At 33.6% G+C, this 27,515-nt stretch overlaps 2 protein-coding genes across 11 annotated transcripts in view; one reads left to right on the plus strand and one right to left on the minus strand.

Moving 5' to 3' along the window:
• Positions 1–27,515, plus strand: part of LOC138712183 (NKAP family protein CG6066-like) — a 74,595-nt gene that overhangs the window by 4,977 nt on the left and 42,103 nt on the right. For 5 of the 6 annotated variants that reach the window (XR_011335655.1, XR_011335654.1, XR_011335653.1 and 2 more), the window contains exons 3-5: positions 1,839–1,968; positions 7,280–7,511; positions 8,791–8,970. Coding sequence is in view for 2 of the 6 variants with exons in the window: in XM_069843680.1 (XP_069699781.1) it covers positions 1,839–1,968; positions 7,280–7,511; positions 8,791–8,968 (540 nt within the window). In the remaining 4 variants the exon portion in view is untranslated. The remainder of the gene's footprint in view (positions 1–1,838; positions 1,969–7,279; positions 7,512–8,790; positions 8,971–27,515) is intronic. The other variant, XM_069843681.1, reaches the window with a different exon arrangement.
• LOC138712184 (thiosulfate sulfurtransferase/rhodanese-like domain-containing protein 3) overlaps positions 15,359–27,515 on the minus strand; it is a 32,897-nt gene continuing 20,740 nt past the window's right edge. For 4 of the 5 annotated variants that reach the window (XM_069843686.1, XM_069843684.1, XM_069843685.1 and 1 more), the window contains exons 2-4: positions 22,075–22,263; positions 18,382–18,544; positions 15,359–17,011 (exon numbers count right to left, since the gene is read on the minus strand). In XM_069843686.1, coding sequence (XP_069699787.1) covers positions 16,957–17,011; positions 18,382–18,544; positions 22,075–22,263 — 407 coding nt within the window. In that variant the 3' untranslated portion in view covers positions 15,359–16,956. Of the gene's footprint in view, positions 17,012–18,381; positions 18,545–22,074; positions 22,264–26,061; positions 26,236–27,515 lie in introns of all 5 variants that reach the window. The other variant, XM_069843682.1, reaches the window with a different exon arrangement.

Consider the following 27,515-nt stretch of genomic DNA (forward strand, 5'->3'; position numbering starts at 1 on the left):
TAATCGTCTACTCGTATGATGTATGTCAGCTATTGTTTTGGGGTTTGCCGATAACTCCGCCTGAAGGCGACATTTCTTAAGGAAATTTTCTCGTAAAATTCTTTGCAGTAAGTAAAGTGCAGTATCACAGTCATCCAGGTATCAAATTGTCCATGTTTAAAAAAAATCACAATGGAACAAGGCAACAAGTGCTGAAATAATGACTGGCAGCTCTGCTGGCATTGGAATGTGAGATACTTGATCTAACTTCATGTATTTTGATGGCAGCGCAGCCAGACGTGCAGCGCCAATTAGTTTTTCTATTTTGTTACTGGCAGCCCTGCCAGCTAAATAACTTTGTTTGCGATATGAGTATCGTAACATTTCACATTACAATACGAGATTGGAAAGTTGCCAACGAGGCAGCAGGCCGAGTTTCATAACCTGTCGAGTATTGTAACATGAAGTTACGATAATTATATCGTACAACGTTTTATCCACTTTGATAAAAAAATAATTTTTAATAAAAGTAATTGTATTATTTTTATTAGTTTTGAACATGTCTTGTAGAGAGGCGATTGTATAGTTTCTTCCTGCGAGAGGCGCTTCTTTATGTTTGTTGTATTAGATTTTAACACGATAGATTTTTGTTTATAATAGAACAGCAGTGTTAGGAGAAATAAACAAACATTGTTAAAATGAGTTCAAACGAGGATTCAGATATTGAAAATGCTGCAAATTCTACAATTGAATGTTTGGTATCATCAAAATCCCATGTAAGATAGTTGCGTAATAGTAGTATCATTACCTAACTAGTTGCGTAATGAATGTATGTACAACATTTTTATTAGTGATGTGAAGCCCACATTACATAATCAAAGTGGATATAAGTTTGAATTTGATCTTGAAACGGAACTGTTTTTGCATTCATATGCTGTGGGGAAAAGAATTATTGAAACAAATATCAAATATTGAAGCTTCAAGAAACTCCCGTTAGTTAGTATGATGTGAGAAAAAAGATATTTATTCATAAGTTTGTTAGGCTATAATGATTCTGTTGAAATGTTATCTTTTTTTTTTTCAACTGCAGTGAGGGTTAAGAAGAAATAAAAATGCTAAAATAATTATTGTAATTAAGTATTGGTTTATTATATAGTATAATTTTATTCAGAATTTCGATTCTATTTATATACTTATAAAATATTGTTTTACTTTCTGCAAATTCTTTGTGTTTTGCTCGTGATTATTTTTATTTGGCGCTTATTTTGCTTAGCCTCTACAGTCACTGTATTATTTAGCCTCCGATGTCAACCGACACGTAGCGGTACTTCGAATAAAGTTAAAAGCATTTATGCTCAAGCTAAAGCTATTAAATGGAAACCGGTAAGACTTCCGCTCAGAGGTTGCACCAACAAATGTTTATTGAGCGGTTACTTTATCGTGCTATTTTAAATAATTGTGCTACCGATTTTGCTACGCAAAAAGAGTATGTAAATTGAGTTAATAAGTTTGTAGACTCATATATGTAAATAACCATTAAACAAGTGTTTGAAACAAATTGAATCCAAAATGTTCGCGTCCTTATTACCCTACAAATGCCAGTAAAGTTGTGTTAGGCAGGGGTACCACTTGTATAAGGAGGATTCCCGTACCCTCTCCTTCAGACCAGTTCTGAATTCATCACTGCTCAGAATACCTGATCTGTAATAGTTGTTTGTACAAACTGAATATATATTTTACATGAATCATGCGAGTTGTGAAAGAATGCTTTATCTTATTTATCAACACAACCATAAAGTAACTTAAAATTGTAACTCTTCTGTCTGCAGAAATTGTGACTTGTATTAAACTTGTTCCAGAAGAATTCACACAAGAGGACCAAGAAAGAAAAGAAGTCAAAGAAAAAGAAGAAAAAGAAAAAGAAGGAAACAAGTAGTTCATCCAGTTCTTCAGATGAAGCTGAGACAGAGTTGTGGGTCGAGAAGAACAGTAAGCTATTCGATATCGCATTCTATGTATTATTATTATTGCTATTATTATTATTATTATTATTATTATTATTATTATTATTATTATTATTATTATTATTATTATTATTATTATTATTACTGAATATGCAAACATTCATCAAGTGTCTTGGCCAATACAATGGAAACTTCTACAAGAAGCACAGAACATCAAAATTTTTTAAAGTGAATAACATGCACTTTTCCACAACCTCAGACTTCCTAAAATCTATATTAACGACTCCATGCCCAATTGTATTGACATCTGGACATGAACAATATTGTGCATTATTATTTGAATTTTACACTAAATGTGAAAAGGCAGAAAACATAGGCTATTTGTTTTGGTACTTATCAATAAATTGCTGAATGTGAAAGGAAGAAAAAAACGAGCAGTATTCCACTCATATGTGTATTAGAACTGTAGGGCGAGTTTAAAATTTCTGGTAGAAAATTACGTTACTGCTTTCATCTGATAAATGACATACTAGGTTGTTACCAACGTTATGTAAGTTATAGTGATAGCCTATTTTAATTTTCTTTATAATTATATTCTTTCGATTACTCGTAATAATTTCACATTCAAAAGAAAATTTCATTATAAATAGGGTAATTGAAGTGCATTTGGCTTATAGTGTTATTTATTTCCTGTTATCCGAAAATGTCATGGTTACACCAGTTGTGTTCATTGTAGGGAATATTGTTACTGTAATCTGTAAACTTACACTTTTTTCACTATACTGATTTGACATTAACTGTTACTGGTGCAACCTCAAGGTTGCGATCGATTCTGACAACACGCGCTCGCTACAGTGGCACATAGACTTGTAGGTCTGATAAAAAAAAAAAAGTGAGAACAATAAGGAGCAGTATTCTATTACAAGTAGCGTAGTGCACTTAGTTTTTCGCTTCACAGGACAATGAACGATATGGCATAAGTTGTTTCCACATGAACATAATTAATTATGTCTCCTGTATATTTATACTACTGTTCGAATTAAATAGGTAGTTCTCATATCGAATTTTCTGATCATGATTGATGATGCATTGAAATGTGTAACAATGAAGTAGTGAGTAAAATATACTTATTATACGCATTTACAGATTTTTCAAAGTTATTTTATTAATTTATTTTTATTAAAAAACGTTATCGACGTAGGAATAAATTCGTGTTACATAATGGAATAGCTTACCTGTATATAGGAAAACGTGAAGTGACGAGTGATACTTTCGTGCTTTTCTTTAAGTGTTTTGAACGGAAAGCTGCTACATTCTTGTTCGAAGTGCTGTTTGTTTAGGCCTACGTGAAGAGAAAACTAAAGATAACTTATAGAACGAATGTGTAAGTGTAATTTGTGTAAATTTTTATTTTAAATAATATGAATACAAATACCGTATTTTAATTCAAGAAAAAAAAAAAGCCTTTTCTTGCATGTTGTCGGCATCATTGGTTTTGTTTCATTATCGAAAACCGTTCGGAATACTGGTGATTGATTATTATGAGCCTGTGTTAAGTGATCTTTTGTATTAGTGTCCTCCTGTTTTATATCATTGTGAAAGTAGGGTTATAAATAATATGTCGACCCAGCTGTATGACGATTAAGCCAATTTGGATTATGGGTTCATCAGTTTTTTTTTTTTAATGAAGACTATTGCTTACCGTACATTATCATGAATACCGTTTTATGTATGTAGGCTGTGTAGCCTATGCAAGTTTAAAATAATTCTTTTTTTACGTAAATACTCGCACCGGGTATAATTATTTACGCCTTGGTGACTTTTTTTTTTCAATTATGCTTTGGTCAGCTATTTTACATGCATTTTATTGTGCATGTACAGAACCTTCAAATTAACGTTCATCCGTGAGTATGCGGCCGCGCGTTGCAGCTGGAAAAATGCTGTTTGCCAGCAGAATCGGATGTTCACAGCCCCTTAAGTCAAGTGCATAGATTGCTCTTGCAAATTATAATTACAGTAACCACCTTCCTTTGTTCTAGAAAATGTTGAAAATTATGTCCTTGTGCTGCCATACGTCTCTCACACCTTTAAAAAAAATTGCATTAACACACATTAGCTCTTCTGATAGGCCTACAGCTGCAATGTCCCTTCTTATATTGTCTTTATGTTTTTTTAATCATTCAGTTTATTGTTCATCTTTTATGGTTGAATTATTATTATTATTATTATTAGTATTAGTATTATTATTATTATTATTTATTAAAATTTTACTTATATTGCATTACAAGTTGTTATAGGCTACATAACTTTCACAATCCTAAGTCACATATTACAATCTATGAAACAACTTAATATAAAACACATTAAATGATAGGACAGTGGCAATACAAGTTTGTGCACAAACAATATAGCAGCACAGTACAAATTTAATTTACTTAATTAGAGTTCATCTTCATGAAGAAGCATGTTTGGTATCCCTTTATTTATGGGAAATTTTCTTCCCGATTCTGGGCAGACTAATTCTCCATTGATGAATTCGACCTCAAGCAAAACATGGTGAACTTTCTTCAGGAATTCAAAATATCATTTTCATAATCATCACTCAGGGTCTGCGGCAAGTCACCAGAATGGCCAATACTATCAGCAGCATTCCAGAATGTTTCCCAGTCCAGTTTTGGAATTATTCTCAGAACAAACTCTGAGTTAAATTCAGTTTCTAGCACTTTGATGTCCTTGGCACTTGTGGAGTGTCGCCTTCTGTGATCTTCCATGGAGTGGATTCCCTGTTTCTCCAGATATTCCTCTATCTTCAGGTTATCCGTGCTCTCAACTACCACAGAATGCCAGAGTTTCTGGAACTCATCGTCCACAGGCAGAGCTGCTGCCTTGTTTGTGAAGAACACAATCTTCTTGTCAATCGGTCGCGAGATGTATAATGATCTCATTCTGCAGAGCCTTGAGGGTTTTATTACAATGTGGCAAAGATTCCTGAACGTCTTCCAACAGAATTCCTGCAAGACTCTTCAAGTCTTGTTGCGTCAACAAACACAGTTGATTTCGGTAGTAGGCCAATATATTGAATTTTAAAAATAAAATATTTCCTCCAAAGCCATTGTTTGAGGAAATGTCCCCATAACACTGGCAGCATTCCACTGGGTTATTCTGATGGGGTACATTTATTTTTTTTAATTCCCCCATAAATATAAATTGCATACAGTACAGTCCAGGGATTGCATTTGCCATATTCTCTTACTGATGACCCATCTTCAAAAAATTCCACAATTAATGCTAGTGAAAGATCCAGCTGTATGTGCTGTAGTGGAGTCTTGTTGAAAAAATGCCTGTGTACAGTCAATGTTAGATAATTCTTCCAGGTTTTGTGTGATTATGTTATTCCTGTACCTCTGCGCATTTACGGTATTTAATATATATATACACATATACATATACAGTAGAACCCCGATTATCCGTCACCCTATTAACCGATTAGCGGATTATCCGACTGTCTTTCTCTCACTCTATTCTTTCTTTCTTTGCTGCGGAAAAAAATATGTACCTTTTCTTTTCTAGAGTCTATTATTATAAGCCTTTATCCTTACATATTACAAGTGTACTGCCAGAAATAGGAACAGTTACTGGTAGACCTACTCCAAGGTGTTTTTCCAAAATTGTAAAATAATCACTACCTGCTTTCAAAGAAATGGTCCCAAGAACTTCCGCAAAATTTAGAGCAAACCCGTGCAGCATTCAGTCCTTGTTCTACTGTTCCAGTGCTCGTACTTAAGAGAAATCGCGGCTCCTCTCGCATCAGAATACGAGATTGGCATTACAAAGGTGCGCGATTTAATTAAAAACAAGAATGAAGTGTATAAAATCTGTAAATCTACAACAAGAAACCTCTACTACTTCTATCTTTCCACAAAGAATCAACGCAAGGAATTTACTTGGCCCTTATAAAACCATTGTTGACAACCGGACTTATTTATTACCGGTAAATTTCTGACTCACTATCTAGCATGTTAAACCCAAGACTACGGTGGAAATTATGAAACTGTTATGCACTTAATTTACGAAAGTATTTTATAATACGGATTATCCTATTTTTTCGATTAACCGTTCAGTACACCCCCTTGATTTCCACGGATAGTAGAGGTTCAACTGTATGTATGTATATATATATATATATATATATATATATATATATATATATATATATGTTTTATAATTCTTTAAACATTCACTGCACACTTATACCAATTGTTTGGTCATACAGTGGCATTTCGTGTAAATATAACCAGGCTTCATCCCTGAAAAAAATTAATGTGGATCAGTAAAATCATTATTAGCATTATCCAACACCCAATTGTTGAAATTTACTCAACTCGCATTATCACGTGGGTGCATTCCTGAACAAATACAATAAGGTGTTACATGGCTATTTTTCATTAGACTCATTAATTTCGAGATCTTACAGTGGATATTCTTGTAATACCTTATATGATTTCTATTTGTGGGGGAAATTAAAAAAATAAAATAAAGTGTATTGTAGGAATAACCCGCAATAAGCCTACATGGAACACTGTTGCCTTTCAATACCACTTTAATGTTGGTCAGGCGTTGAATGATTGATAAAATTTACTGTATTGCAGAAGGTTCTTATTGGTTTTTTGTGGAAAACATAGTTTGTTTTTTACTCTTAAACTGTTTCTCGCTTCTTTTTGCTCTTTCTGCAAGCTCCAGGCGCATCTACAGACCCTTTGCAACACACTGGTTGAAAATTGTTGAATTAGATTGATATTTCCAAAAATTAGATTTATTTTATTTCCAAAAATTAGATTTATTTTGTTTGTTTGTTTGCGATGCCAAAAATTTAAAATTAATGGTGTATTCATTGTTCTGTTATTGTAATTCCTCAGACTTTTACTGCAAACTATCCACTTTAAGTCGGGGACTGTGTGTACCTTGGTTCCATTTCTTGATTGAAGGAGTATACAATTTAGCATGAGCTCAGTCTCATACCTTTAAATTACATAATCATTTGTCCTCAGGGACAGAACCCTTTGCCCGTCCCATTCATATTCTTGTGACATAATAAACCATCGTCATATATAGACAGCAGGACTGCCCGATTATATTATTACTACGGCACAAATCACTTACCAGTATATAGACAAGCCCAGATTCATGCACCCATTTCCTAAGGAAGAAAGAGAAACTTCTAGCTTTCTCTGAATTCGTGACTAGAAACATTATTGCATGAATTAACTGCAGAGGACTCCAAATTAACACTTTTAAATGTAGTTTATAATGTTTGATGACTGTGTTTGTGTTTGCAGAAGCTGAGGGCTCAGGTTCTGACGATGAGGATGGTGCTGTGGGACCAGTACAAAAACAGCATGTAACATTGTCTACCAAAGATTATGGAAAGGCTCTCCTGCCAGGAGAAGGAGCTGCCATGGCTGCATATGTAGCAGAGGGAAAACGAATCCCTCGAAGAGGAGAAATTGGGCTTACTTCAGAACAGATTGCTTCTTTTGAAGCTGTTGGCTATGTTATGAGTGGGAGCAGGTAAGTGAAATGAAATATTAGGAAACATATTACTTAATTTATACATATTCATAGATGTGGAGGATAATTTATACTTTCACAATGCATCCTGCTTAGGACATCGCTATTGTAGTCATTTGTTATGGACAAGCTGATAGTCATAATTTTCTTCCAGCGGGGAAAAAAAAATCTACAGGTGCATAGCGTTACTATGCTGCAGAACTTTAGTTAGAAATAATTGTGGCTGCGATAATGCAAGGTAAATACTAGGAGAGAAAGGGGAATACAAAAAAGAACAAGGGGAATGCAAGGAGAATAAAGGGAACACAAAGAGAACAAGGAGAAAACAAGGGAGCTAGAAGGAGAAAAAGAATACTATGAGAAAAAAGGGAATACATGGAGAAGAAATGAACTACAAGGAAAACGGGAAATACAAGGACAACAAGGGGAAAACAAAGACAACACGAGGAATACAAGGTAGGCAAGGGGAATACAAAGAGAACAAGGAGAAAACAAGGGAGCTAGAAGGAGAAAAAGAATACTATGAGAAAAAAGGGAATACATGGAGAAGAAATGAACTACAAGGAAAACGGGAAATACAAGGACAACAAGGGGAAAACAAAGACAACACGAGGAATACAAGATAGGCAAGGGGAATACAAAGAGAACAAGGAGAATACTAGGAAAATAAGGGGAAACAAAGGAAAGATAAGAAGAAGGGGAAGACAAGAAGAACAAAGGAAAGCTATGGAAAAGCAGGGAAATGCAATGAGAACAAAGGAAATACAAGGATAACAAGGAGAAAACAAGGAAAATCAGGAGATGGGATCGCATTTTTATGTGACTGTCAATGACGTAGTTCTGTGCCAAAATAGTCCCAAATTTACGTGCTTTAAAATACGATATACTAACTTGCCAGATCATACACATATGACTTTTTTTCTATTACAACATAACTGAAAAAAAATAGCTACACTATACACGAATGAGTAATCCCTTCATTATTCTCAAACCATTAGAAAAAAACAATAGCTTGCACTACATTACGCACAAATGAGCAATACCTTCAGTAGCTCAGAACAGACTGAGATGAACTGCATGCATGCTACACCTGATAAACGCCTCGAACTTCGGCACATAAGACAGGTGCATTATAGGAGGCAGCGTCTCTGTACTCTGTCAATAGTGTCATATACAGAGGAATTTGCGTATCTTGTATAGGTTTCATAAATATTACAATAATTTCATGTAGCCTCTGGATTTAAAAGCACACATTGTATAATATATATTTTTATTTCAGACATCGGCGCATGGAAGCTGTGCGTATCCGAAAGGAAAACCAGATTTATTCAGCTGATGAAAAGCGTGCACTTGCTATGTTCAGTAAGGAAGAGCGACAGAAGCGTGAGAATAGGATCTTGAGTCAATTTAAGGAGATGGTCAGTAGCAAATTGGCCAGTGAGAAAGATAGTGGATGAAGGTGAGTGAAAGAAACCTCTGACATACAAAATAATATTTTACTGTGACATCTGTTAGTTCAACCAGTATCAATCATTGTATTTTATAAGGTAATATCATAAATAAAACTTATATTGGTATTTATGTAAAGATTGTTACCAAAGCTTTAGATTGTTAAATAAAATACATACTGTACAGTTAATGTAAGTGGCGTTTTATATAAGAGAACATAACACTAGAACATTTTAAATATTCAAAATCATAATCCTATGCCTCTCTCCATTTGGAACAGAACTCTATATTATCCATAATGCTGATAGGTCTTCATATAACCTGTTCATTCTCCTCCTTGTTGATCCAGACATCTCCTTTCAGGATTAATGCACTGAAGCCTTAGTTCACGTTGCCATTTTAGATACACGAGATGTAATCATTAAATTCCGAGACTGTGTCTGCTGTGGGCGAAGGGATCACGTGATTGACACGCACGCACAGCAGTGACGCTAGATGACCTTGAAGAGATATGACACAAAATGTCAAAGTACTATCTTCATTGAGACCTGTGTTACACAAGGTTTTGTTAGCTTGTGGATCAGCGCATTTACGAAATGACAATGGAAACGAAACTGGAGCAGAGAGCCAACATCCAATTCCTTGGGAACTTGGCAACCGAAACCCATGTTGAAGCAAGCCTAAGGGAATGAAGCAGTAAGTCAGGCGAGGTGTTTTGAGTGGCATTCGCGTTTCAGAAAAGGCAGAACATCGCTGGAGGACGACGAGAGGCCAGGTCGACCCCACACGTGCAACATTGCGGAAAATGTAAAAAAAATTCGACTAATTGACCTTGATGATCGATGCATCACCATCAGAGAAGTTGCCGACATCGTCAACTTGTCATTTAGAGACGTTCAAATGATCCTCACGTCCATTTTGAACATGAACGACCACAACTCTGGACAGAGAACAAATGGATGCTCCATGACGACAATGTGCCAGCTCACAGAGCTCTCGCAACACGCCAGTTTTGCACCCATAACAAGATGGTCGTCGTTTCTCATCCCTGTATTTATAAGATTTGGCCTCCTGCGACTTTTTTTTTGTTTCCGAAGATGAAATTGAAGCTAAAGACTTTTGGCACAGTGGAGGAGATCAAACTCGAATCACAGAAGGTGCTTGACAGGCTTCAAGAACACTATTTCCAGGAGGCATTCCAAAAATGGCAGACATGTTGGAATCAGTGTATAGCTGTCCAAGGGGACTACTTTGAAGGGGATGGCAGCCAAATTTAAATCAGGTAATTCTATTTCCATTTATGGGACAGGTCTCGGAATTTAATAATCACATCTCGTAGATGTGTTGTGACCCACATGAAAAGGGTCTACATTGGACCAAGGATATTGACAGTTGATTTAGAACTTGTTAACTCTCAAGTGGTAACACAAATTTTATTACGTTGTAGGTAACGTTGGTCCCTGTAATTTTCATTTGCTTTTATTCTTCTTTATATTATTGAATTTACTTCTTATATATATATATATTTGTTTGATAGTTTTAATATACAGTAATAAAATAATTTTTAAACATACATTAAAATTTAAAGCAGAAACTAATTACATGTTACAAAATTATGAAGCTAGAGTGAAATTCAGTTTGAGATACCTCACTTTTACATTGACACTTCAATTTATTTCACATAATAATAATAATAATAATAATAATAATAATAATAATAATAATAATAAATTATGTTCATTAATGTCTTTCTTGTTTATAAGTTTGAACTTTGTAAATAACCATTCACAACAGCAAAATAAAAATCACAATTTCTTTAGACATTTGTTGCATAACTTCTTAGAACGCTTCAAGCAATTCGGTATCCCACACTTGACGCTCTTGTAATTAGTCTCCCTGCACTCATTTTCATAAATTTCGGAGACTGTGTCATGACTAGAACATGATAGAGCATAATTCTCTGGAACATGGCTGTCAGCTCTCTCACTCATTATAGCAGCGCTGCCAGTTCATCCTATTCCAAGCTTAGTTGAGTAATACAATAACTTACAATCTGATTTTGGTTCTCTAAGAAGTTAATGTTTTGTTAGTAAAGAGCAAAATAAGCTACCAGCTCTCAGAACTAAAAAGTAAATCTTGGATTCTTGGGAGTTTGAGATAGGTAACAAATTAGCATTTTAGACATGAGTGATACAAATCAACAAAATAAGTTGAAGGCCTACCAACCAACCAACTGCTGGTCTCATGTCCACATGCCTCGGGAGAGATGAAGTGTCATCCAACCAGTACAGGAATAACATGTGATTAGCATGATATCCCCCTCTCCTCCCAGGCAGTAGCTGGCTTTCGAAACTGGATTTACACTCACTGTAGCTCCCCCATTTCTTCACAGTGCTGATAAGCATCAGTCCCATACACTGGCCGAAATTTCATGATAAAATTTCTTCTCCCATGAAGACTCGAACCAACACTCATTCGGTAACACTAGTCCAAGGCATGATGCCTTAGACCAACCATTTTCAACCAGTGTGCCGTGAGAAAATGAAAATAGTACAGGTTATTGTAGTAAATTGGAAAAGTAAAAGTGGAAAGAGTAGTAAAAAAGTGAGTCCACAATAGTCAACATTCAGCGAACGCCGCTGGATTTTAAATTAACACCTTTAGGCCGGGTGCACACAGAATCAGATGTGACGCAATGCAGTGTGATGTTTTGCTTTACAACGCCTTGTGACAGCTTAACACGGTATGCTCACGACAACTGATTTGCTGGCTGTGTGGGTTTGGAAAACTGGCCTAGACTAGAAAATGGCGTCAATGAAAGAGGACTGTCTGTATGAGAAATTCTGTTGTATTTGGTTATTATTTCCTAATTGAAAGTGTCTTAAGGTCCATTCACAATGAAAATTACACATAATGTAAGCGTTAACTTAAAAATTTAAACGTTATGGTAAAATCACATCATTCATGATGGGGACATAAATATAACCGCAAAGATACTTAGTACCACGGAAACATAACAACAACGCCATTTCCTCATTTTCTGTCTTATACTTCAGCGCTCCATGATTGTGTACTGTTTGCAAATCATGTAAACATAAGCATGAAAGTTTGGAGTTCGCAAACTTTCATGTTAATATCTAAAGGCAATGTTAATGTCTGTGTTTATGTTATGGTTATGTTTAATTTTCATTGTGAATGGGCCTTTAAAATTAAATACTATTAATGTAGTGCACAAACGTCATTTTCTATGTTTATGACTACTTAATAACTCACAATAAAGAAAAATAGTATATTAAATCAATAATGAGTGATAGTATAGAACAGAGAAGTAGGTCTACTACAAATTATTATTATCAGTATTATTATTCACCTGGTGCTTTCATCTCATTTGCAATTTCTCACATATTTTTAGAAACCACATTATTTTCGTGATATTGTTTCAAAGATTTTACACAATGTAGGCTATATTTCCTGTATTAAAACAACTAATTTATCCGCATCGAGCTTCATTATGAATAATGTGCACTACACAACAATAGTATTTGTATATAGTGAAAGTGTGCAATCATAGCCACTACTAACGCAGCTATCAGACTGTCTCCTTAGGCTATGCAGCTAAGATGTGATACATGAGTGATAAAACCAAAACTAATTACAGCATGTCATTATCATCTGAGACTTGTATACGAAAATTGTACACTGAAAAAAATTGGAGTTTATCACAGTTTTATTTTATATTGTAGTTTCGCGACTATTTCGTTTTATATATTGCAGATATGTACGTCGTTATGGATTGAAAAGGTTACAGTACAGATTTTAGATAACCTATTGAGAGACTAACAAGGAACCCCTTGAGTGCGAGGTCGCAAGTTCAATCTCCAGTAAGGCTCATTTGAAAGTGTTATGTTAAAAATTATGACAGGAAAAATATTGGCTGCTAATGACTCACTATGTGCATCAGGAGAGCGAGAGAAAATGAGTGTCCAGGAGGTGCAGAGATCAATCCTCTACGGGATGTATGTATTATATTTCACAAAATGGACATCGTCGACATTCAAGAAATGTTCAAAACAAACCATTAACTTGCACCATGAACACCAAATGAAAAATGACACGCCACAGTGATCAATCACAAAGGTTCGCGCCATCAAGATCGAAGGCAAACTTCCTGGGAGTTATAAACTGTTCAGGACATACAGCTAGGTATCCAGTCTTAAAGAATGCATATAGAATCATATTGATATAACGTGGTGATGAGAACTGATGGAATGTGATGGCATGCAACAAATGCGAAACAGTCTGTTGTGGAGTTTATCGTGAAACTGGCTAACCTTTAAGACGTAACTGCAGATGGTGTGATAATATGTTTTATAGGCTTGGAAAAAACAAACATCAAAGGCTGAATTTGTTCAGTGATTCCAGGTGGTATGAATTGCAATGCCACACACTTTTCAGGAGGGATAGTTTGCTCTAAAGGAGTATGATTTTTATATGCAAAAGAAAGTTATTTTCACCAGCTATTGGCCAAAAGCAGTGCTCATACCATAGCTGTAGTTCTGCTAAGCCCATTTTCCCACTCTTGCTTGCTGTGATGCAAATATTCCCTACTGCTCTTGCAAGCTCACTGACACGAGAAAGAATCGTAGGGGGCAGAGCACCTCCAACTTCTCACAGCACAATAAATAACTTCCCAGCCAATTTACCATCCAGACTAACAGTTGGCGTAATTGTATACGAATGCGTTAGGCCATTTATGTTCATTGATCTTGATACAGCTCTCTTAGTACTACACTTCCTGATCCTATCACACTTCCAGTTTGTGATTTTCCAACATATCACTCTCTTTGGTAAGCCAGAGACGTCTGTTCTATTATATTTTTGAGCAACCTTCTATTCATCATCCCTTTTGCATGACCATATCAAATTAATTGTCATTTTTCTAGACACTCTTGCTTACAGTAAAATATTTCGTTTATTTTATTGCTACAGACCTCTAATGTAGACATTTCTACTGATCTGAGGAAGTCATTCGCCATGAAATTTACAAATTTCACTTTACAAAATCCAGTGAGATAAATAAATGAATGTATACAGGATGGAAGGTGTTTAGTGACAATAACATCACAGAGTAAATCAATAAGGTGAAAGGAACAGAATTTTTCTTTGCCATTTTGGTTATTTATTTTTATTTAGTGAGAAATCGACTTTGTAGAAAAAATTACGTAGCAGTAAATTCTAGCACTTGCACCCCTTCTCCACAGAAGTGAAGGGAAATTATGTAAACAAACGCTGTCTGCTGCATTTTGCACTCTACAAAATGCTCCAAGACCTATGTTCTGCAGAATTCGGGCTTTAGGGTGAAGCTTGCATCTACAATTCAGTAATAGTATCGCCAAACATCCATTACTTAAAGTAATCTATTAATAATTGAATTACTCAAATACTCTTAAACCATAAATGTGACAGAAACATTATGCAATAGTACATTATGCAATGAGCCTATAATGGTAATAATTAAGACGCGAGTATGTTTATGAAACAAGCGCAAGCGAGTTTCATAATTTTCATACAAGCGTCTTAATTACCATTATAGGCAAGTTTCATACGACTTTTTATGCTCGACTATATTTCTAACTTGAAATTATTCATAAGTATTCATGTTATTCTTATCTGACTGGGGAGCGGAACTGACCTTGTGCAATATCTCGTAAATTGTGAGATGTGCGCAGACGCGAAAGTATTGATTTTTTCCGAGACACAAATGTCACTGACCTTGATATAATCTAGAGAGTAAAATAAACATTGATCTTGATATAATCTTGAAATTGATTTAGACATTGAAAAACGAGATGACAAATTGAATTTATTTGAATATTATTTACAATTAACGCTAATTATTATAGTAACAGAACATAACCTTCTGCGACAGTATTGGATTTCCAGCTTCCGTGACGTTTCACTAGTTGTCTTTCGATTGCATATCCGAGCATAATCGATACTTGCGCTTTCATATTGCTACAATGATGTTTTCTGATTGGTGGAACACCTGAACTTTAATGAATAGGTGTACTTTAATGAGGTCCATTAAAGGGCTGCTACCAGGTTTATAATTACTACATTTCGGCATGGTCGAGCATAAAATATTTATTGGCACTCAGAACTCTAAAGTAAAAACATTTATAAAATATTTTTTTCTCAGTGTGTTTTAAAAATAATGGGATCAAAAATATCATGTAAAATAATTATTTCTGGGAAATCTAAGTGCAAAGAAACAAAATGATAGAGAACTGCTTCATTTGTGCTATGCTAAGGATTTGTCCCAAAAATTACTGTCATTGAATACCTTCCACCTTGTGTTGTTCCTTAAATTTCTTTTATATTAAGAATCAGAAACTGCGTGATTTATTAATCTTTTTATTCAAAGCATGTTCAATATATATTACAAACATTAGTAAAATAAAAAATTGAAACAAGAAGGACGCTTCATTACATAGACTGATCACAAAATAAATGACAATTTACTACTACATATACCTTCACATATCATTACAGATATAATACTATACTTCAATACAATATCATTCAGGTGTAATGGTGAATGCTCACAAATTTAAAAGATAAACTATCCAATGATAGTCATTAAGAGAATAACATATAAAAAAATAGATCAAATTTGTGATGTTATCTCTGCAATATTCGATATTTCGATAAATATATATTTCCACAAGCAGAAGACTTATAAAAATTAAATTTGTGACATTTATATTTTTGAAATAGTATGAAGTAACATATCAAATATAAATGTTTAATTGTAACATTTCATAATGGGCTTAAATTCATAGCAGTTAAATTAAAATTAGAATATTAAGTAGAGTAAATTTTACAAATAAAAAGGCTCTACCAGAATGAGGTAGTATAAAATAGACGCATTCAATTATCTCTGCAATGTTCAGTATCCTTTTTAATTACGGTGCTGTATATTCAGTATTTTCCCCAGACCATTTTAGCCGTGCAGACTGACCAATTAATTTTATTTTGTAACTGAATCCCACTTGTTAATTTATCAATTTTGGCTATTAAAGGATCCCTACAGATCATACGAAATCATTTATACAGTATGTAAACTATAAAACATATTAATGTAGCAGTTTTTCCCCTCATGCAACCACACTGTTTGACAATCCTTTCTTTTGCTTTTATCAAATCAGTTTATGTAGGGTACACTTTGTCATATTAGGCAACCTACAGATTGTAGGAAGTTTTAATAATAATAATAATAATAATAATAATAGTAATTTTTATATTATTTTAAAAGCATTGTATTCTGGTTTAATAAAGAAAATTTATTTGAAAGGCAAGTGATTTGTAAGTCAGTAGTATGATAATTTTAAAGATCTTAATAGAAATTAAAAAATATGTATGCAGAAAAGGAGAAAAGTGTGAAAAATATGCATAAAATATTATATAAATCAGGTGGATGGGGTGTGAATTAGTATACAGTAACTGTGTGCCCACTAGGCAAAAAATGTTTTATGGGGAAAACACTAATATTTATCGTTATACCACATATAAAATAACACAGGACATCACAATTTCGAATTCATAATTTTAACCTCTGCAGTAGAGAATAAATATATCACAAATAGTTTGGGCTTACAAACAAATGTCATTACATCTCAGTTAATAATCTTACTTTAAGTCCGTAAAAAAAATTCATTGTCATACTACGATAAATAAAAAATAATTACATTCCTTAACCAGTCAAGAAATAAGTCGCATAATATCTCTACCATTTCCTCATGAAGTTTGATATAAACCTTCAAGCTACAATAGGATCCAGAGAGAGGGGAGAAAAAAAGTTGATGGTTGTCAGTTAACAATTTTAAGCATTAAAATATAAAATTGTAATTTTTCTGTCTAATTAATGTTAATTAATTTCTAAATTTATGTCTACTGTCCATAGCTGTATTTTTTGCTGCAAATTTCGGTGAAATAACTATGCAGGATGATGCTTTTGCCAGTCAAGAAAACCTCCATCGTAATGACGGGAGCTGAAAATGAAAGATGATATTCAGATTAAATATAACCATAATTGAGACCTAAAAACTGAAAGTGGACATCTGTTTTCATTGATTAGTTCATAACCACATTCTTCTTTATTGTCCATTCGTAAACCACAAAAAAAAGTAAATTAAAATCATCAGTACCAGTTGCAGAAGAGACAGCTCTGCAGTATATATTGATTACACCCCAATTCTAGCTACTAACAGCAGGCATCTATAATGAGCACTGATGAAAATACCCCTCATTTCTCATGAAAAACAAGAACTGAAAAGACTACAGTGGACCTTATGTTGTCAGCAAACAGCTGGATACATTTTGATTGATTGATTGATTGATTGATTACGAATACACGTAAATCAGACATTGAAAATGGAGATATGTTTTGAATTAGAAATTAATCCTGCCCCTTACTGACTTAGAAAATGATAATGAATGAAAAAGATCTTTGTGTTACAGTAAAAGCTCTAACTCTACATCCAAATGACAAGATAAACTTTCGTTTTCTGAATTGTACACGTAAGATACAGCGTTTTTTTATATTACAATGTAAAAAATAAGGTATTTCACTTAATTTCTGTGCCTCCAAGGTAAAATGTGATATGTCATTTCTTACAGTTTTTCAGGAGCAAGCATTTAAAGTTTGAACAACTGTATAAAGTCGTAGTAATCGTGTTTTATAACAACGATTAGAGAGAAAAGTTACAGAGATATGTATGTCATCTTTTGCCACAATAAAGATACCATCAGTGATCAGGTTGCACAACATATCACAGCATCTCATTTTCGTAAAAAATTGACATATCAGCTTTTGCCTTAGAACCACAGATTTAAATTGTATAATTTAATATTTTACAAAAATCGGCCTTCAAAAGTGATATAAGTGTTAAAGCTGTCAGTGGTTTACAATGGAATACTAAGCATATTCCTGCATTACTGTTATTGAGATCATAGTTAATCTAATTGCTTCTGTGGAAATTAGCCCACCCATAACCAGAGGGATATGCAAATAGTAACTGCCAATCCCTTTACGGAAAAGGGACTAACTGTGTAGTCTTCAAGGTTTGAGACCGAATTTGCAACAAAAATTATAAATAATTCTTTATGTAATAATAATAATAATAATAATAATAATAATAATAATAATAAATTTCTTTTCTCAGTTCAGTTCGAATTGTATACCATTTATTTCATTTGTAAGACTGTTCTATTATGAAAAGTGACGAAAGAAATTGCTTGGCTTTGATTTGATTAAATCGTCATTGTATCATCATCATCATCATCATCATCATCATCATCATAATATATGAAATGTCATCAAGATATTGTATAAAAATGGAAAGAACAGAACTTGACTTACTTCAGGAAGCCAATGGACATAGCAGTTTCCATCGCACTTCTGCTTCTCTTCCCAGACCGACAAGAAAATACTAAATTTGCATCAAGCTTCGGTTTCTCAATACCATACATCTTTAGGAACTCCTCTGGTGATAATGACTCCAAAGCGTTTTTAACATCACCAACTGTAAACAGAACCAGTTATGTACATTAGGTATTTGTAATAGCCTCAACAAGCAGAATATTCTTAAGGGAACTGGGTAATGATTAAGGGTCAAAAATCCGATTTTTTATTTTGTATTTCAGAAAAAAATACAAAACTTACTCTTTATAGCAATATACACTATATATTGTCGGGGGGAGGGGGTATCTCTGCAGATAAGCTCTTTAAATGTCTCTTCAAATTTGGCAGCACATGTAATTCATACATCCTTTTTTTTTAATGCAATTTTCCATAAGTTGATATTTTTCAAACTTAAGTGCATTTTTCTCATGAATTACTGAATCTATTTACATGAAATTCTTACAGAGTTTTCGGTTCTACAAAGTAGACTAGATGTACGGGTTTATGAATACCATACACACAATATGAGGGGGGAAAAAATATATTCATTGAAAAAAATGACAAAAATTGTTAATCAAAATTTAATGTTTTTCTGTTTCACTAAGAGTGAAATATTTAACTAAATTTTGCTTTAGAATTTAAAAATATGTTATTTGATAATTTAAAAAAATACAAGTTATATGAGTGAAGATTGTAGCAAGTTATATGAGTGAGGTACATTTGGCAAAATGGGAAAACAGTTCATCAGTCAGGGCTTTTCATTCCATTTGAATAAGAAACTACTGATAATTAGTTGTCTTTTATACCAGTGAATTCAGAATGATTTATTGTATAACCATGGAATTTTTTTTCCATTCTGAACACGGGCCATATTCTCAATAGTAGTTTAAACTGTGTTTAATTTAAACTTCTTGCAACTTAATCCATGGCTTAAACCATACTCCATATTTTCAACACACTCTTGAAGGCAGATTACTTTAAACTATTGTTTAAACCTAAGCCTTGAAGTTCTGAATTTAAAACAATCAGTTGGTAATCCTATGTTACAGATTAATTGTTCATTAACGAAAGTTTATTTTAATTGTTCTTAATAAATCATTTATATTATCTTATTTTGTATTTAAAATCAATATTTTATTTAATATCTTACAAATTAAATAATGTTAATTAGATTCATATTATCGCATTATGATGGTGCAACAATAAAGAAAAACAAAAGGCTGAAATCAGGCAGTTTGATTTCTTACCTCATAGGCATAGTATGATAACTAGTTTGAAATAAAATATAATAAAAAGTTTCAGAAAAAAGGAATGCAAATTAATTTTATTAATTTTAGAATTAGTAAAGGAAAAGAAGGACGTTATACAATCAACTGCTTCAATACACAGAGGAAATCTTGCGTTTTGATAAAAACTATGCTTCACAGTGTTCATCTCTTCTCTTGTAGATGACATTTTAATATACCTTTATGATAATCCTGCTATTGTCTGAGAAACTTCATATATCACTTACAGTATTCTGATGTATGCCGTAATGGCCCCAAACATTTATTTGAAAATTTCCTGATCATAATACCTTAATGCTGTAAAAAATTTATAAGCTGGAGAAAGAGCATGGTTTCTGTCTAGGTGATTTGATTCTGTCTTCTGTTTGATTTAACACCATATCTGCAGTATTCTTATGGAGCCATATAAATGGGCCTAACTTCATTACAAAAAGAAATAATAATTTACATAAATAAAACACAATGCATTCAGCAGAATTTATCATTTGTACAATAAGAAATCAGACTGTAATGCCAAAGAAAAGTAGCTACTTAATTAGTCATGTTTGAATAAATTTATTTTTTAAATGCATCATCTGTTTGAGGAAATAAATCAATATTATTTAAATAATTTAATGTGTAAAAAGCGACAGCATTCTAATTAGAAGTGAGTTCTTGTGATTGACTGTCCTTGATCTTGGTATTTGGAAAAGTATTTTTTTGTGTGACTTAACAAATGGTACATAGAAAGGAAGTAATTTCATAATTTCTGTTATAATCTATTTTGTGACGATTTTCCTCAATAAGATAATTGTTTGTACTGATATCCTATGATGAAGGAATTGCTATGTCCCTCCAAAAATAGGCTTTTAGTTTCTCCAACATGTGAGCACTGCTTTTATAAATAATGTCTTTTAGGTTTCCCCACAAAAATCACAACGGATTAGATTGCTGAAGCATAACTATCATCTCTAACACACAAATTCCACGATTTGGGACATTGGCCGAAATCTACGGCTGACCACTAGGATCCAGAATACAAAGCAGAGGTTAAATTAAAAATACAATATGATTGTGGAGAGAATACGGAACAATGATGAATTTAAAAATAAAGTACAATTTGATTTCGGAGAAACATGAGATGAAAATACATTGAAGAGTAATGAAATGAAGTAAAAAAAAATACATAGTATTATACAAGTGATTGTGTAAAATGGATAATGAATCTCTCAATTAGACAAATTTTGTTAATGTCCTCATTAGAAAATTTAAGAGAAAGGTGAATGGTTTTGGTTAACTTAAATGAAGTTCCCCTAGCGCCAAAAAGAAGTGCTTTCACTTTCCATGTATTAATATTCATTTTGTATCTCTCACTTTTATCTTCAAATGCCATATTTATTAATGTAATATGCACTTAAAGTTTATCATTATTGCAAAAGGAGTAAACACTTCAGCAGATTAACACACACAATCCAGTTTAGTGACCTCTGATCATGAATTACACAAACCCATACTCTTGATCTGAAGTTCAGTTTAGTAACATTTCATGATTGATTAGAAACAGACTAAATGCTCTCCAGCCACTGCACACATAAAGTGTTCTAATAGTCGGGTTTTCTCAACCAGAAGCCCTTTTGGTCTCTCAGCAACTGTTCACTTGGAAGAGAAAGAGAATAACCTTTATTGTACAGTATTTATCACATTCTGCACAACTGTTTATCAGAGGTCAGGAGAGTAGTCGAGGTAGCTCTCTCAGTAAAGTGACAGACTGCACACCAGAAGAGCTCAGGTTCAAGCCCAGGTGTAGGCAGGAATTTTTATTTCGTCATAATTTTCAGAATGGTTCCAGGATCCACTCAGTCTGCTATAAAATTAAATACTGGATCTTTCCTGTTCAGTCACAGAGTAATGTTGACCATATCACTTCCTTCTAGTGCTGAGGTCAAGAACATAATATGAGAGCTCTATCTTCCTGTCTTTTGTGCACCTAAATAATGTTTCAGGATGCACTTTCAGCTATGTAAGAAGGCTAATGTCTTTCTCTCTTCTCCTAGAATAATTTTAAATTACTTTCACCATTGCTCTCCCAGAAATAAAATTTGTGTGTTCATTTTTCAGTGACCGGCTCTACAAAATAAAGATTTTTTTTTTTGTGGAAATTCACAGATTCACATAGTGAACAGTGAAGTTAAGAACCTACAGTGACTTGCATTCAGTATATGAAACATGGCAAGATATCCAAGCTAAATTTCGCGATATATTTATTAATTTAAGTGAAGTTACACATGTATAAGCTTAATTTCTTTATGCAAACTATATGTACAATGTACATTCATCATGTCATGGTATGTAATTTAATAACATTACTTACTAGAGCTGTACTTACGTGGTATATGTACACTTCCAGGCAGTTTCCCGGTTTCTTTAATTTCAGATGGTTCTCGAACATCAATAAGAATTATTTCATTTTTTCTTTTCAATTCAACAACGTCATCATAGGCCAAGTCCTTTACTGCAGGTCCACTTGCTGGAGTGCTGGCCATACTTCTGATTTTAATTGGTCGGAATGAGTCAACTGAAACAATTCAGAAAGTTCCTGTCATCATCATACGTCTCCATACCATACAATACTTTGGCTTCAGTTTTTCAAATGGTAAGCAGGACAATATCTAGAAGTTATTATGTGACATTAATTATACAGGCCTGCGATGAAAAAACTTAGCTCTCCTTTATGTAGTGAAGCCAGAAATTATATAAAAAATGGCACATCATGCACCATTTTTACACAAAACTATATTTTATTTTCCATATCATTAACATACTAGTGATTTTGCTGCATCCATAACTCAGTGCTCTAATGTAAAATTTTGTACTAACCAATTGATGAAGATCAGAAACATAATCTAGAAGCTGTGTGATATAGAGAGTGAAAGTCCTGAAGAGTTTATCAATTTGAACTCAATGATTTAATAAGAGATTTAGGATTACCCAAGGAAAAAGCCGAGCTTTTATGCTCCAGATTAAAATAAATAAATTTGCTGGCAGCAGTAACATTTCTTCATTAGTACAGGAGTACAGAAGAGGATTTTACGCCTTACTCTTCATAAGAGGGTGCCTTAGTATACTGCAGTGATACAAAAGTTTAGTGTTCAGTACGAAGTGGATGAAGGGAAACTTTTATCAGTTCCTCCAAAAGAGTCTGAAGGCAGTGAAGAGTGTTTTCGCAGAATGGCAACAAGTATGCTTCGTTACCTGTCGGTCATTCAGTACACCTTAAAGAAACTTATGAGAATCTTGTACTTGTTCTTACAAAGATAAAATATAAAGATTATAACTGGATGATTTGTGGAGGGATATACTAAGTTTCCCTATGTCCTCTGTGAATGGGACAGCTCTGGCTACAAAGAATATCTCTTGAACCTCACTTAAGAGGAAAAGCAACGAATGCAACTACTCCATGAAGAGAGAAAGGCAGTAAAGCATTTGACGAAATATGAGTTATTAATTATGATAATCTAATAGTTTTTGTAAAATATACCTTTAATATTTGCCACAGGACATATTTCACTTCATCACTTTTTCATATTAAATTCAATAATGCTACAATCACATTGCTAAAAGTGTCAAGCATGTTGCGGACAAAAGGTATGTGATAGAGAAAATCTGAACTCAGAATTGGATACAGCACCACAAGAAACCATAAGGTTAGAAAAGTTTTTATGACCCTTAATTTTGCAGGCCTGTGTTAGTGCTTCTAAACCAATAGGAATTCCTCACATGGAGATCGAGTAGTAGAATAGTTCTATCATAACTCGTATGGTCGTAAGAAACGATCATTATGGATACCCAGGCTTGGTAGTAAAATGGGGGACATGAATACAGAGGTCTGGTCCTGCATACTGGGATTGGTTTCTGGAGACGATAGGGCGAACAAAATAAGCAGAATAAGTTTTTGGCTACATGGAATGTGTTAATGATGTGAAGGACGATTTCAGGGAGCTAGACATGAAAATATGGAGGAAAAAGTGAAAAAGTCATTGGATCGTTAGCAGTTGATATCAATCATAAACGAAGCCAAGACTAAACTCAAAGTGTAAAGAAGCTACAAGCGAGAAAGACAGAATCAGACAGAGACGAATTTGAAAGTAGATTAAAACTTGGTTGAATTTATTTACGTGAGTTGGTACGAAAGTTATATCTTCTCTTTTCTACCTACCCATAATGTTACGAATTTCATTTAGTGACCACAAGATGTTTCTAGTTTCACCGTACCAAACGACAATGTGATACGTCACATGAAATGATGAAAGCGAAACAATAGCTGTTCAGAATAGTGAATGTTTCCGATATCCGTGTAACACAAAGATGATCGAATTCCTCACTGTGGAGAAAATTAGTCCAATTTTGATCCTTACTCATCTAAGAATATGTATCATTTCAACACTGTAGATATCAATACAGTTAGATGCTGGGTAAGACATTTCAAGAACTGAGAAATGAACATAGTTGACAAGCCTCAAAGTGGCTGGCTAGCAACAGCAGTGATAGAATGCAACAAGGATCGAATTGACACACTCATCAAAAAGACTGCCGTATCGCAATACATTAACTGTGTGATGCAGTAAGATTGGAAAACCAGCTTTGATAGCCACCATTAAGGAACTTGGTTGCAAAAAGGTTTGCTCCCTGTGGGTACCGAAAATACTGACAGACAAGCAAAACCAGGACTGGAAAGACATTTGTTCGGAGTTTCTCAAGAGTTATGCAAAAGGGGGATATTTTTTTTGTCATGCATCGTTACAGCAATTAAAGTTTCTGAGAAAAAACTAGAAGCAAAACTTCACTACCGATGTAATAATATTCTCTATTCTTCCTGTTACTTTAGAATATGGGAGTAATTTCTCCCTTTGAATTTCGTTAAGTATATATACAATAAATTAAATTTCATTGCCGTGAAGAAAATTTTCTTTCAATTTCACGAAACGGTTTATATAAAATAATTCTGGAGATTATAAAAAGTTATAAAAATAATTTCATCTGATTGTGATCTAAAATGATTTCGCATTTTAGTGATTTTATTTCCATTTTGTCCACTGCATTTAAACAAATTTTTACGTTGCTGACACATTGTCTATACATAATGCACAACAATTTAAAAATGCTTTTTGCAGTGAATAAAAAAGAGTAATGAGAATCTTTATAGGTACAGACTGTTTTACAGTATAGTAAAATGTATATTTGATATGCTGTAACAGAAATTTATTGTATGCAAATATTTACAAAAACAGAATATTAAACACTTGAAAGATACAGTAGATTGTTATCCGAAATGATCATATTAAATGTTGTAACAATTACAAAAGTAATGTGGAATTACTCTCCAGATCGCACTTTCCAGTCTTTGTAACCTCCTGGATAAAATGAAACTCTGAAATGAAATATAATTTTATAACATTAGCAAACTGTTAGAGTAATAGAATAAGTACATATTACTATTTTCAAAATTCTACAGCAAGGGTAGTATGATTGTTTTAATGACGCAATCTTCCTCTTGCTCATAGCTTTCTCCAATTGATCCCATGCATTTTCAGTTATGTTGAAATCAGGAGACCTTGCAGGCCATGGCAATAAGAGGATTATTGCTTGTTAAATGTTTTATGTAAGGAAACTACATTGATGCTGGAGGTTGGTTGCTGTTATCTAATTTGATACTCTTATAAATAATAATAAAAACGAGGACAAGCCAGGGAATAAATTTATAATTTTTTTTCACTGCTTTGCTATCATCATCACGTCCACAGAACACTTTCAATGTGACAGGGCCTGGAGAGGGTCATGTTACCACAGTTTGAATCTGCTGATTAAGAGTTCCTGTTTAAAGATCTACTTGGAACCTTGTGCATACTCCTTTGATAACACCTTTTTCAATCATCCTGTATACCTAAATTTCCCCCTCTCTCATCTAATATTAAAAGATTAAACTTGATTAATGCCAAACGTATGTGTATTAACTTTTTAAATCCAATCTGTTTAGCTCTCATCATAGCTTCTTTAGCTCTTCCTCCATATAAACAGCAAAACACAAGATGTGCATTCTTGTTTGGTTTGTTAATGCCGTACATTTTCCTGAAGCATTTATCATCAAGATGTCGAAATGCGTAATTTAACTCCAGAACTGAAAATACAGATATAAAACATTCTTATGATGACTGAAAAAAAGGGAGAGAGAGTTTAATTTACTTGGCTACTAAATCGTGGGTGAATTATAAGATGTGGTCATTCTTAAATTTGCAAATTATTCCTAAGATATAAAAGATTTAAATAAAATAATTAGAAAACTATATGAAATGGAATTTAACTACCATATACATACGTGGTATATTTATACTCCCTGGTATTAAACCAGACTCTTGAATTTCATATCTGTCTCTAACGTCAATCAAAATAACATCATTTTTGAACTGCTGTATGTCATCATAGCAGACAGAACCAGACATATTTCCAGCTCTTTTGGACTGCCATATAAATCTGCAGATTCTCGGTCGAACTGGATAATAAAATTAATTAAACTTATAAATATTGTACTGCTATTTCCTCATGTTTAATTCTACTATATATGCGAGAATACTGTCTTGAATTTTTAATTTCTTAAAATAAAATGCATTTTATGAATCAGTATGTGTAATATTAAGAGGCTTTTACCAACAGACGAGTTCTGCTAAATAAATCGAACATTTTTTTTTTTTATATAAATTACTGTATGTAACAAGTGTAACCCCTAACGTATATGTAAAAGACTTCTTACATTTAACATTTTGAAAACATTTGCAGGAAATTATTAAAAATATATTAAGGGTACACGGGAAAAATGATCAAGGTCCATCAGAAATCGAAATTGAGTTAATAATGCCATCTTATAATGGAAAGGAAGTACTATCATGTGGTCTAGCTAGTAATAAGAAATAATCATTCTTGATACTCCACTACGTCAATTTCTATTAAATACACACATAACAAAGTATTAAGTGCTTAAACTTTAAAATTCGTTTTTCTCGAAACTTTCTAAAATGGACCTTGATCGTTATTCCCGTGTACCCTTCATATATATATATATATATATATTTATGCAGGGTGGACCATATTGATGGGACATTTCAAATGCAAATTCCTAAGCATGGAAGTATCACATTTATTAAGCATTATGTGTAACTCATAACAAAAATTATGTTCATCGTTTGAATACCACATCCCATAGATGGGCACCACCGTGACAAGATCATTCTTGGGCTCTTTTAGTCATGCTCTTCATAATGTGGTGCAGCATATCAGCCGGAATGGCTTCTATCATGTTCCAAATGTTTTCTTTTAGTTCAACAATCGTATTGGGTCTCATTGTGTATACCTTTTCCTTCAAGTAACCCCACAGGAAATAGATCCAGGGAATTGTCGTCGAAGGGTTGTCATTGACACTAATCTTGTATGACTAATGGCACCATCCTGTTACACCCATATGTCTCTAATAAGACCGAGCTCTTATTTCGGGTACGAAAAAGGTGAGTAACATGTTGCTGACAATTCCCTGGACGCCTCATTTCCAGATTTGGCTATATCCATTGGCCATCCAGATCCCAGGACCTAACCCCACTGACTACTTCCTGTGGGGATACCTAAAGGAAAAAAGTATACATCACGAGACCCAATATGATTGTTGAACTCAAAGAAAACATCCAGAAGGAGATAAAGACCATTCTGGCCGATTTGCTGCACCACACTGTGGAGAGAATGATTACGAGAACCCAAGAATGTTATCATCAAGATGGTGTCTAT

The sequence above is a fragment of the Periplaneta americana genome, chromosome 13, assembly GCF_040183065.1.
Source record: "Periplaneta americana isolate PAMFEO1 chromosome 13, P.americana_PAMFEO1_priV1, whole genome shotgun sequence".
Taxonomy (NCBI): domain Eukaryota; kingdom Metazoa; phylum Arthropoda; class Insecta; order Blattodea; family Blattidae; genus Periplaneta; species Periplaneta americana.